Source organism: Heterodontus francisci, chromosome 23 (assembly GCF_036365525.1).
Source record: "Heterodontus francisci isolate sHetFra1 chromosome 23, sHetFra1.hap1, whole genome shotgun sequence".
Lineage (NCBI taxonomy): Eukaryota > Metazoa > Chordata > Chondrichthyes > Heterodontiformes > Heterodontidae > Heterodontus > Heterodontus francisci.
In genome coordinates this window covers 6,951,765-6,965,073 of record NC_090393.1, presented here as the reverse complement: position 1 = coordinate 6,965,073, position 13,309 = coordinate 6,951,765, and the positions used below count along the sequence as shown (strand labels likewise).

The window sequence follows — 13,309 nt, the reverse complement described above, 5'->3', positions numbered from 1 at the left end:
AAGTTAATTTTCAATTGTGCTTGTCTGTTAGTGTCAATTTCGAAAAGATGGAAAAGATTCGAAAAGACCACCCGACTGTCAGAGGCCTGATATAAAAACCATGGAACCATGCATTTAGGGATTGATTTCAATACTTCTCACCTCCCAGTGGGAACTGAGAAACAGAAGGAGTCTATTCAGCCTCTCGAGATTGTTCCAACATTTCAATGAAATCATGGTTGATGTGTATCTGAACTCCATTTACCTGCCTTAGTTCCGCAAACTTATTGAAACATATAAGATCCTGAGGGGACTTGATAGAGTGAATACTGGGAGGATGTTTGTTGGGGGGAGACGAGAACTAGCGGAGACAGTCTAAGAATGAGAGGGTCTCCCTTTTAAGACAGAGGTCAGGAGAATTTTTTTCTCTCAGAGGGTCGATATCTGTGGAATCCTCTTCGCCAGAAAGCAGTGGAGGATGGATCAGTGAATTTATTCAAGGCTGAGTTAGATAGATTTTTGATAGACAAGGGAGTCAAGCGTTATGGGGGCAAACAGGAAAGTGGAGTTGAGAAAATGCAACCAGGTCAGCCATGATTTTATCAAACGGTGGAGCAGGCTTGAGGGGCCGAATGGCCTACTCCTGCTCCAAAGCCCTACATTCCTATGCCCTATGTTCCTAATCCATTGATACCCGGTCTAACAAAAATCTATCAATCTCAGTTTTGAAATTTCCAATTGATCCTCAGCCTCAACAGCTTTTTGAGGGAGAGCTTTCTAGATTTCCACTCCCCTTTATGTGAAGAAATGCTTCCTGACATTACTCTGAATGGCCTAGCTCTAATTTTAAGGTTGTGTCCCCTTGTCGTAGACTCTCCCATCAGAGGAAATTGTTTCTCTCTATCTACCCTATCAAATGCTTTCATCAACCTAAACACCTCAATTAGATCATCACCTCTCAATCTTCTATGCTTGAGGGAATGGTGCTAAGAGAAGAAGGTTAAAGTTGTGCAGGTCCCAAAATGCCAAGATCTCATTGTTCCTGCCCGGCGACTTTTATCTTCACCAGATTTGAAGTGGTGGGTGGCTGCCACTCCATTTTAACTCACGGATTTGGGAGGTCCAGGCTGGGCGAGCCCCAACAGCTATACCATGGCGGCAGGCTGCGGAGTGTCAAAATGACCAGCCAACTGTGACTTTATGAAGGAAACGCATTCACCCAGGTTTCTAATGCTGGAACCATCAAGATCTTTTTCTCTTTGCTTTAGTCTAATGCTGAGCTGTGGCTCAGTGGGTAGCACTTTTGCCACTGAGATGCCACCATGGGTTCAAGTCCCACTCCAGAGACTTGAGCACCTAATCTAGGCTGGTGTTCCCAGTTCTGCACTGAGGGAGTGCTGCACTGTTGGAAGTGCCATCTTTCAGGTGAGACCTTAAACCAAGGCCTCATCTGACCTCTCAGGTGAATGCTATAAATTATTTAGAACTATTTCAAAGATAAATATTGGCCAATATTTAGTCCTCAATTTATGATTAAAAAAATTATCTTGTCATTATCACCTTGCTATTTATGGGAGCTTGCTGTGAGCAAATTGGTTGACACGTTTCCTTCATTTCATTACATGACCTCCTGCCTCCAACTGCCCCCACCCAACGGCTACACTTGAAAAGTAATGAAATGGTTGTTAGGCACTTTGAGGTGTCTTTCTTCCTCTCTTGGTTAGGTTTCAATGGGGTGAAAGAGTCAACTTGTCTTTCATGAATTATGGAGGAAACATTTGAGAGACGCCCAGGATTTGATTTGTATCCAGCCGGTGGGCAAACCTCCATCAATGAGTCATGTTCCACACAATTGGAACCGAGTTGTATCCCATTGGTCTTCAGGACCTAATCCATCCAAACCAAATATAAAATTTGGTAAAAAGGTTTTCTAACTGAAGAAAGCCAATGGTTGATTGGTATTTTATTATTCCTTCTTATATTTTAAAAAGCTCCAAGCAATGGGGGAGATTTCATGGCAGAACGTTCCACTGGGGAAAGGAAAATGGAATGACCACTCAGCTACTGCCCGCTGTACTCCCCCAATGAAGTTCAGCGGCCCAGCCGACAATACCAGCACACAGCTCCATACTTCAGAGGCCACCAGGATTGCCAACACAGGCTGCACATATTCCTGGAGCTTTTATCACATGACCTCCTACCTCCTGCTGGCCCTCCCCACCCCCCCCCCCCACCATTCCCATTATTGGTCACTCGGCATGCTGATCCTTGTGGTGCCCCCGCCTTTCCCATGCCGATTGGAAAATGAACAGACCCTTTGGGCTGTATTTTCCTCGCCCATTGGCGACAGGCTGGGAGGCGAGAAGGCTGGCAAAAGGTGGGGGAAGGCATCAGGAAGGGAGCCTGACGTCTTCCTGCTGCCATTTTGCCAGTGATGGGAGACGTTGGCGGCCAATTGAGCCACTTAAATGGCCAATTAAAGGACAACTTCCCATCTCTGTGGGCTTTTTTCCCACATTGAGAGAGCCTGCTGCCACATTGAGATCCACCGTGTCAACCCTGGTGGCCTCCCAGCAGCTTCCAGTGAGGGGAGGCCCTACTTGATGGGCACTCCATGTACCACAAAGGGCCCTGGAGGCAATGATCACCCTCACGGCAATGGTGCCACTAGTGCACCACTATCATCTGCCCATCCCTGATTGCCAGGGCCTGGCTGCCCGGTCCCAACTTCCCCCAACCACACTGACCTGTCTTCGAGGGCGCCCTGCCATTGAGGCGCCCTCTCCCTGGGTGGCACTGTTGAGGCTGCCGAGTTGCTAGCCCTCTGATTGGATTCTCAATCAGCTGGCAGCTCTGGCGGTGGCCTCTTAATTGGCCGCCACCAGTCATATGCTGCCCAGGGTCCCGATGCCAGCTGAAGCACTATTGCCTCCCACTTTTGACCTCAGCAGCGGAAATTCACTGCCAACCACAAAATCCAGCCCTTTGCTACTCGATTAGATGATTCTTGACTCTGTCAGTCTTTTTTTTCTCCATATCTAATATTTTAATAACTAATAAAGGATATTAATAATAACAGCCCGCTCCCCAAAGTCCCCCTCCCCAAACACCCTCCCCCCAAACTACACCCAATCCCCAAATGCCCCCTCCCAAACTCCATCCCCTCCCCAAACACCCCTCTCCCCAAGCTCCCCCATCCCCTCAAACTCTCTCCACCCTCAAACCCCACCTTCCCTCTCAGAGAAAGGTTGGGGAGGTGGTGGACTCAGGTGTGAATTATGATGTCCATTCTGTTCTTTCCAGTTGTGAGTGTTGGAGGCCACATGATGCGCCTTTCATTGACTCAGGTCTCTGCCCTACACAACCTTGGCCTCTTGAGGAAGACAATAATTCCTGCATCATTGTAGGTTCGTGCAATTCTCATATATGACAGTCAGAAGATATAACCCCTTACTACCCTGCAGCACCACCACATCCCCTCAAAGAACAACCTCAGCCAATTGTGTGAACAGGTAACATTGAAACTACAGTCAAACTTGATTCCTAATCTCCCGAGAAACCGCCTTAATCCCCTGACTCTTAGTAGGTTCACCGAAGAGCAAGTACAATCACACGGGGACCTTCCTGTAGTCCTGGACCCGATAACATCCACCCTCACATCAAGATAAGAATGACGTGTCAGTTTATATTTTACGATATCTTTATAGTGTGGATTTTGCACTCGCTGCTAAACTGGAATCGCAGAGTTGAACAAAAATTAAAATCGGGCACTTTCAATAGCAGTTTTACACTCAGGAGTCGAGCAGAAAATTTATCTCATTGTGTAGATTAGGTGACTAATTTTGTTTTACCTTTGTCCTTTTTGGGTGTGAGATCTTACTCAGCAAGACTGTGGAATACTGGCCATGAGAAATGAAAAGTGTTATTCTGATCGTCTGAGATTGGGGTCAAGATACAGGTTTGGACACCTGACCTGCAGATGTCTGATGCTGATTGAGAATGTGTTCACATCTTCTAACTCCTAACAGCTCTCCCTAATGGACACATAAACTCTCACCTTTTAAAAACGGTAAAAACACCAGTGGGAAAGGCTTGGGAGAAACTATTGGCTTGTCTAGATTGCCTATTCTTAACTGTACAGCTCATACTTACATTGATTGGTATATTCCATGCCATGTAAACGTGTGACTTGAAGTCGTCCATCCAGACTTCTGCAGCCCGCAGTGCGTTCCGCTTTGCGTAGTAGTCAATGTCATTGTTGTACGGCTTCTTTGTGCGTTCGATATGGGCCACTCTGGAGCAGGGCAGAACCTCCATACTGCCTCCGCATTGCCAGACCTGTGTGTTCAGAACTGAGTTTATCAGAATTATTGGAGCAAAAAACATTTCTATCATCTCACGACACCAGAAAATGACATTGAAAGTTGCCAGATAGTCATATTAAAAAAACAAGTGGTTCTTTCATGATCATCACGGTAAGGAAACCTTCCACTTTGACACAGTCTGGCCTACATGTGACTCCAGCCCATAGTATCTGGTTAAACCTTAATGCCCACAGGGCAACAAGGAATGGGCAATAATGGCTGCCTTGCCAGTGTTGCCCACAACCAAAGAACAAATGTTATAAAAAACTTGGAAAAATGATATGCAAGAAAGAGAACTCCCTGCCCAATTATATATGAAGTGTCTGCCTATCTACTGGAGAATGCATCATTACACAAAATAGGCGATGTTCCAACAACAACAGCAAGTTATATTTATATAGCACCTTTAACGTAATGAAATGTCCCAAATCACTTCACAGGAGAATACAAAAGCAAAATTAGACACAGAAACCATATAAGGAGATATTAGCGCAGGTGGCCAAAAGCTTGGTCAAAGAGGTAGGTTTTAAAGAGCGTCTAAAAGGACAAAAGCGAGGTGGTGAGGTTTAGGAAAGGAATTCTCGAGCTTAGGGCCCAGGCAGCTGAAGGCACGGCTGCCAAAGTGGAGCGATTAAACATGGGGATGGGCAAGAGGGCAGAATTAGATGTGTGCAGACAGCTGGGAGGGTTGTGGGGCTGGAGGAGGTTACAGAAATAGGGAGAAGGGAAAGGCCGTAGAGGGATCTGAAAGCAAGGAAGAGAATTTTAAAATTGAAGCATTGGCAGACTGGGAGCCGATATAGGTCAGCGAGCACAGAGGTGATGGGTGAACGGGACTTGGTGCGAGTTAGAACATAGGCAGCAGAGTTTTGGATAACCTCAAGTTTATGGAGGGTAGAATGTGGGAGACTAGCCAGGAATGTGCTGGAATAGTAAAGTCTAGAGGCAAAAAAGGCATGAATGAAGGTTTCACCAGCAGATGAGCTGAGAGAGGGCCAGAGTCAGGTGATGTTACAGAAGTGGATGTAGGCATATCGGAAATAGGTTCTGGCATCTTACACATGTAAATAAACCTTGTAATAAGACACCCTTTGAAATAGTAGATAGGAATTTCATATGCACTCGCTTAAACCTTTACCTGTTAATATCACACAGTGCAATTTCCACCCTAATAGCTCAATTCAGACATTTCTCAGATAAGAAAGATTTACAACCATGCCACTTATTGAGCTATTTATATTTGTTCTGTGCTGCCAAAATATGAACTTTATAAAAAATATAATCAATGCAGTTCGCTGGTCTAAAAAGTCAGAGTCTCTGGAGATTGTATCATTTCACACTGCTTTGTGCTATTAGGCCTGCATATTACATTAATAATTAAGTTGAAATATTCTTACACATTAGTTAAACTTGTGTTTTAAAGTTGGTGTATCATCTAATCCGTGAGGCAAGCATAATGTTGCAACGTGCCGTGTTTAGAATTGCTTTCTTAACGATCTTCTCGCTTTAAGTTATCAAAAACTCATTTCTCTTGCCCAATTCATTTTGGAGGAAGCTGAAAGCAAAATCTAAGTGTCAGATCAGAAATAGCAGTCTAACTGATGAAGCTCATCTTTTATTGTTGGAAGTTCTTTGACACAATTTCCAACTCTCTCTATTATTATAGGAGAACAGACAAAAGGGTCAGGAATGAAGAGAGGTGAATAAATACATTGGCTCTCACTTCACCATTATATCAACAGGGAGCGATTGGAGCCCCTCTGACTGATCCACTAGAGTGGAGATGGCTAACAGAGGTATTTTAAATTATGAAAGGTTTTGATAAAGCAAATCAGTGAAGATTATTTCCCCTGAGGAATCAGTGATAATTTCAAATTGTCTTTCAGTGAATGAGCATGGAATGGTTGAAGCAAAAACCATTACTTTATGTTTTTATGCAAGTTTCCTATAAAAACTGCAGTGTAAGATACAGGGCTAAGATCAGGGCAGTAAGATTAGTTTTGGATTGCTCAAGCAAAGAACAGTCACAGACACAATGGGCTGAATGGCCTCCTTTGGCAATATAAACAGCTATAGTACTTTCACCACCAACAACTTGTATTTATGTAGTGCCTTTAATGTAGTCAAATATCCTGAGGTGCTTCACAGAGGCGTAACTAGATGGGGATGGGAATTCAGTCAGGAATACAATGGAATAGTTGAGAATACACAGCAGTTGAAAAAAGGCTCAAAACAGAACCAGGCCACTTGGCTCAACTTGTCCATGTCGGTATTTACCCCTTCACATGGGAAACTCATGGACTGTGGGTATAATTATCCATCTACACAAGATGATGTGAAGGAGGTTGGTTTGTTACCTCCAGGCTTGAATATTCCAATGCTCTCCTTGCCGGCCTCTGACCTTCCACCCTATGTAAATGCCAACTCATCCAAAACTCTGCTGCCTGTACTCTAACTCACACCAAGTCTCATTCACCCATCACCTCCATCCTCATTGACCTACGTTGGCTCCCGGTGAAGCAATGTCTTTGATTTTAAAGTTCCCACCCTTGTTTTCAAATCCCGTCCATGGCCGCACCCACTCTCTATCTCTGTAACCTCCTCCAACTTTACAACTCTCTGAGATCTCTGTGCTTCTCCAATTTTAGCCTCTTGCATATCCCCAATGTCCATGGTTCCACCATTGGCGGCTGTGCCCGAAGCTCTGCAATTCCCTTCCTAAACCTCTCTGTCTCTGTTGTGCTTTGTTGAATGATAATTTTTTTTAATCCACTGGGGATCTGAATTTATATTTTTTCAAAAGACATTTTTAAAAAGACCAGCTAAAAGGATGACTTTGCTGGCAACTTAAGATGGCTACCTAATTTGCAACACTGTATCCTACACTGCAAGTGCTTGTGAGGAGGGAGACAAAATGTCTGCTCATGCCCCAGCAAGAACCAAGAGGTTTAAAGGAACTACCTGTTCTTTTTAGCAAGAGATAAATACTGTTAACTGCTATGTTTGAATGACTGAGTGACTGTCATGTAACAAGCCCTTCCCCATTTGTACTTTTAAGCTTGTGTCTTTCTGTAGTGGAGAGGAGAAGCAACTGGACTCTGACACGTGCAGACCCAAGTGGAGGCCTCTATCTCTCTTGCACTTCATTCCAGCTTAAAAGCTTTCAAATCCTGCCTGTTGACTGACCACCTGTGCATACTCTGGCTACAGTCAGAAGCCCTGTTGGAGGAGATCATCTGCATCGCTGTCTCCAAGAGACCCACCGAACCAGTCATCTATCTCTTCAAACTAAATGCCTCAGGACCACTGAATTCAGTTATTTGTGTTTCAACTCGCTCTGCTTTGACATCTCCCCCAAGGCAAAGGATTTCCTGCCTGCTGCTGCCATCTGTAAGAGGAAATTGGGCAGATGTCAATGGGAATAAAAACAGCAAAGCTGTAAATTATGCTGCTGACTCGCTGTCTCCCACTTTATACTGAGTCACAGGCTGGAATTTTACGCCACCCCAGCAAGCCAGATGGTGGCGGGGGAGGGGGGGTGGTGGTGGCAGCGTAAAATGGAGCGGGAGACTCCAGGAGGCCTTCCTGACCCACTCCCGCCTCCATCCCACTTTACATGGGCCGGGGGTGTTTGCGAGAAATGGGCCGCCTGCCCCAGGCCAATCAAGGCCCCCTAAGTGGCCACTTAACGGCCACTTAAGGGCCTTTGCCCGCCTCCATGGGGATTTTACCCGTGGCAAGCAGGTATCCGGGAGACATGAAAGGCCACCCAGTGAAATCTGGCGGCCTCTCAGCGCACCGGTGGGGGTGGTGGGGGTGGTGCCTGGACAAATGGGCTCAGGGTGCCCGATTGAGGGCCGCCCCCGCTTCCCCAAGCAACCCCAGGACCTGTGACGCCCCTCCTTACCCCCAAACGACCATCCTTGCCTCGCCGGGCTGTGACCGATTAGCCTGGCAAGGCATCCCTAACTTACCTGCACTCCTGGCTCCATGTCCTCGGATGGGCTGCAGTCCCAGCAGTGGCCGCTGCTCCCAGTGGTGCTGCTGGGACTAAGAGCTGCTGGCCCGATGATTGGCCAGCAGCTCAATGAGGCGGGACTTCCACCCTCAAGTAGGTGGAAGTCCCTCGGAACAATTAAAGCCCGGGGACCTGTAAAATACGGTACTGATCCTTGGGCCGGGCAAAAGCGGGTTCACCACCGACTTTTACATTGGTGGCCAGCTCCCATCCACCTTACGTAAAATCCAGCCCACATTTACTCCCAAACAGCCAAGCTATCATCTAAAGGAAACACACCATTTTAAAACGAGGTTATAAGTACTTTTACCCCAATTTTAACTTAAATCACCCTACGAGAATAGGGTGGGTCGGACCCTTGGTTTACACCCTGCCTGCTTTTACATTCCATTGAACTCAATGGAGCGTAACATCACGGTCCGGAGCGAGGGGTATAAATTGAGCTCTCCTATCTTCAGTCCCCTGCACAAATTATGGTCCCCGGCCACCGACTCCTTTCCTCTCCATAGCAACTGTCTGAGGCTTAACCAAACTGTTCGCAACAGCGGTGCTCTATCTGATACTGAACCGAGCTTCCGAACCCATATCCTCCTCATCCCCAAGATCACTTACTTCCACCTTTGTAACAGCACCCATTTCCAGCCCTGCCTCAGCCCATCTGCTACTGAAACCTCATCATGCCTGTTATCTCCAGACTCATCGATTTCAATGCTCTCCTGGTCAGCTTTGCACCTTACACCTTCCTCCATGAGCTCATGCAAAACTCTGCTGTCAGTATCCTAACTCTCACCAAGTCCTGATCACCCATGTTCATACTGGACGACATTGGATCCCAGTCCAGCAATGCCTTTATTTTAAATCTCTCATCCATTTGTTCAAATCCCTTCAGGGCCCCAACACCGCCGCACATCCCCTCTCCCCGCCACCCCCCCGCACCAACCCACCTATCTCAGTAACCTTCAGGTGGTGTACAACAACAATAACAACTTATATTTACATAGTGCCTTTAATACAGTAAAATGCCCGAAGGTACTTCAGAGGAGTGTTATCAAACAAAATCTGATACCAAGCCACGCAGCAGTTCCTCAGGGTAGTGTCCTAGGCCCAACCATCTTCAGCTGCTTCATCAATGACCTTCCTTCAATCATAAGGTCGGAAATGGGGATGTTCGCTGATGATTGCACAATGTTCAGCACCATTCGTGACTCCTCAGATACTGAAGCAGTCCATGTAGAAATGCAGGAAGACCTGGACAATATCCAGCCTTGGGCTGATAAGTGGCAAGTAACATTCGTGCCACTCAAGTGCCAGGCAATGACCATCTCCACCAAGAGAGAATCTAACCATTTCCCCATGATATGCAACGGCATTACCATCGCTGAATCCCCCACTATCAACATCCTAGGGCTACCATTGACCAGAAACTGAACTGGAGTAGCCATATAAATACCGTGGCTACAAGAGCAGGTCAAAGGCTAGGAATCCTGCAGCGAGTAACTCACCTCCTGACTCCCCAAAGTCTGTCCACCATCTACAAGGCACAAGTCAGGAGTGTGATGGAATACTCTCCACTTGCCTGGATGGGTGCAGCTCCAACACTCAAGAAGCTCGACACCATCCAGGACAAAGCAGCTTGCTTGATGGCACCCCATCCACAAACATTCACTCCCTCCACCACCGACACACAGTGGCAGCAGTGTGTACCATCTACAAGATGCACTGCTGCAACGCACCAAGGTTCCTTCGACAGCACCTTCCAAACCCGCGACCTCTACCAACTAGAAGGACAAGGGCAGCAAATACATGGGAACACCACCACCTGCAATTTCCCCTCCAAGTCACACACCATCCTGACTTGGAATTATATCATCGTTCCTTCACTGTTGGTGGGTCGAAATCCTGGAACTCCCTTCCTAACAGCACTGTGGGTGTATTTAACCCACATGGACTGCGTGGTTCAAGAAGGCAGCTCACCACCACCTTCTCAAGGGCAATTAGGGATGGGCAATTAATGCTGGTCTAGCCACTGACGCCCACATCCGATGAATGAATTAAAAAATGGAGATATGATGAAAAATGACCTAAATCTTAAAGGAGAGAGAAGTAGCGAGGTGGAGAGGTTTAGGGAGGGAATTCCAGAGTTTAGAGCCCAGGCAGCTGAAGGCACAGCTGCTAATAGTGGAACAATTAAAATCATGGGTGTGCAAGAGGTCAGAATTGAATGAGCACAGAGATCTCAGAGGTTGGTAGAGCTGGGGGACACTACAGAGATCGGGAGGGATGGCATGAATGAAAATAAGGATGACTATTTTAAAATTGAGACATTGCCAGACTGGGAGCCAATGTAGGTCAGTGAGGACAGGGATGATGAATGAACAGGACTCACACTGATAGCTGTAGACTGCAACTCCCACAGTGCACTAGTGTCAATGTGCCTGACATTCTGACGGACAACAACAGGGAATCTATGTAATTCTATATAAGCCTCCTGCTTTCTCCCCAGTCTAATACACTGCTGAAAAGATGGTGGGAAAGCCATGACCTGGTCTCTGAATCACCAAATCTTCTCGTTGATCATAAAACAAATGCCAGTTCTTGAACAATGATGGGTAATTTTCTGATTGCGATCAGATTTGGGGGTGGGCAAGAAGGTTAATAGGTTAGCCCTTTGCTTCATTTTTCTCCATCTTTCTCTCTCCTCCTTCAAAACACGTCTTAAAACATCCCTCTTTGACCAAGCTTTTGGTCATATGCTCTCATATCTCCTTATGGGTCTCGGAGCCAAACTTTGTTTGGTAACAGCTCCTGTGAAGTGCATTAGGACACTGTGCTATGTTAAATACACTGGACAAATATAAATTGTTGTTACTGCATGTCCAGTGGTTTTAATTTTAGATTTCTGCCCTCCTCCTGTGCCCCATTGCTCGCCTTTCTGTGCTTCCACCTTGCTGTTGTGTTCTATAAATAATCCCGAGAACATCATTCAAATCCCAAGGCAGTTTGAGAATTTGAATTTAGTTTAAAAAAAAAATCTGGCATCAGTAAAATTGATCATGAAGCTGTTGGGCTGTTGTAAAAACCCAACTGATTCACTGATATCCCTTTAGGGAAGGAAATCTGTTGTCTTTACCTGGTCTGGGCCTATATGTGACTCCTGTCCCACACCAACATGGCTGACTCTTAACTACCCTCTGAAGTGGCTTAGCAATCTACTCAATTGCATCAAACCGCCACCAGTGGTCAAAGAACATGGTCCACCATCATGCACTAACTAGTGATGGGCAATAAATGCCACCTTTTCCAGCAACATCCAAATCCCAAGAATTAATAAATTGACACTTTTTTAAAAAGCTGCATTCCTCCCTAACAGTCTTTCTTTATTTGCTGCATTTAGAAAACCCAAAACCTCACACACAGGATCAGGAAAATCTACCATGAAACATCTGAGATATTTCTCGAATTTTCACCGTTTAAAAAGATGCAGAGTACACTTGGCCTTTATACAATGGACACAACAGTAAAGATTTAAGAAATGGCCAAATATGCGTGAAGAGAATTACAGAATAAACTCTTACTGCATCACCAGATGAATGACACACAAACAATCCCATCTATCTCACCCAAAATGGCATATAATCTTTGGCTGTAAACAATCTAGCTTTGTTCAGCTGTCCCAGAATCTAATGACAGGCATTTATACTTCTTAATACGTCCTTTATCAAACCCTGAGTGCTGTAAAGTTCAAAGTCCTCAATCTGTCGCTTAAAATTTACTGCCCAAACATTAATGCCACTTTTGAATGCAGTGTCACACTGCAAGATACTGCTCAGAACCAGACCATTATGTCAGGGAAACATAAATTGTGCAATAAAACGTAAGATTACATATTCAGCAATGCACATCTTTGAACATAATAAGAGCCATTACTTGTCTGATTTCTTTTTCTTATGCTTTCTTATTAATACTTTAGGGTTGGAAGATACTTTATGTTTTTAACTATAACTTTTAGTTGCCTTAGTAATGTTACCCTTGATAGAAGCCCAGGCATTCAAGAGTCGACAGCACAACTCCAACCTGGTAAAGGACAGCACAGCATCATTCCATTTAAAGCCAAGAGCCTCCAGCTCCCAGACTGAATGGGGTTTAGACCAATACTGCAAGTGCTTCAAGAGGTAGTTGTATTAGTGATATTACTTCACCTCCATTTGCCATGATCGTTAAATAAAATCATAGACTAAACTCAGGTCCCCCTCCTGCCACCATCTCACCCAATTATATGCTCTCAAACCTGACGTGGGGGAGAGCATAAAACTCCCCCATGTGCGACTGTCACTGTCTGTGTGCGATTGTCGCTGAGTGTTTGTGACAATCATGTGTATGTGACTGTGACTGCCTGTATGTGACTGTCACTGTCCATGTGTGACTGCCGCTGTATGTGTGACTGCCATTGTCTGTGTGTGTGTCACTGTCACTGTCCATGTGTGACTGTCACTGTGTGTGTGTGTGACTGTGTGTGTGTGTGTGTGTCACTGTTGCTGTCCATGTGTGACTGTCACTGTGTGTGTGATTGTCACTGTGTGTGTGACTGTCACTGAGTGTAACTGTCACTGTCCATGTGTGACTGTCACTGTGTGTGTGTGACTGTGTGTGTGTGTGTCACTGTTGCTGTCCATGTGTGACTGTCACTGTGTGTGTGATTGTCACTGTGTGTGTGACTGTCACTGAGTGTAACTGTCACTGTCCATGTTTGACTGTCGCTATTTGTGTGACTATCACTGTGGGTGTGTTACTCTCGTTGTGTGCATATGACTGTAACTGTGTGTGTGTATGTCATTGTTTGTATGTCTGTCATTGTCCATGTATGAGTGTCACTATGTGCGTGTGACTGTCATTGTGTGTGACTGACTTGTCTGTTTTGCAAGATTGGGTGTGCCCATGTTTTCAGTGG

General features: G+C 45.6%; 1 protein-coding gene across 3 annotated transcripts in view; it reads right to left on the bottom strand.

Moving 5' to 3' along the window:
• The window catches only part of galnt9 (polypeptide N-acetylgalactosaminyltransferase 9), a 321,001-nt gene that overhangs the window by 78,011 nt on the left and 229,681 nt on the right, over positions 1 to 13,309 (bottom strand). For 2 of the 3 annotated variants that reach the window (XM_068054617.1, XM_068054616.1), the window contains one exon: positions 4,132 to 4,317. In XM_068054617.1, the coding sequence (XP_067910718.1) occupies positions 4,132 to 4,317 (186 nt within the window). Of the gene's footprint in view, positions 1 to 4,131; positions 4,318 to 5,740; positions 5,758 to 13,309 lie in introns of those variants that run through there. The other variant, XM_068054618.1, reaches the window with a different exon arrangement.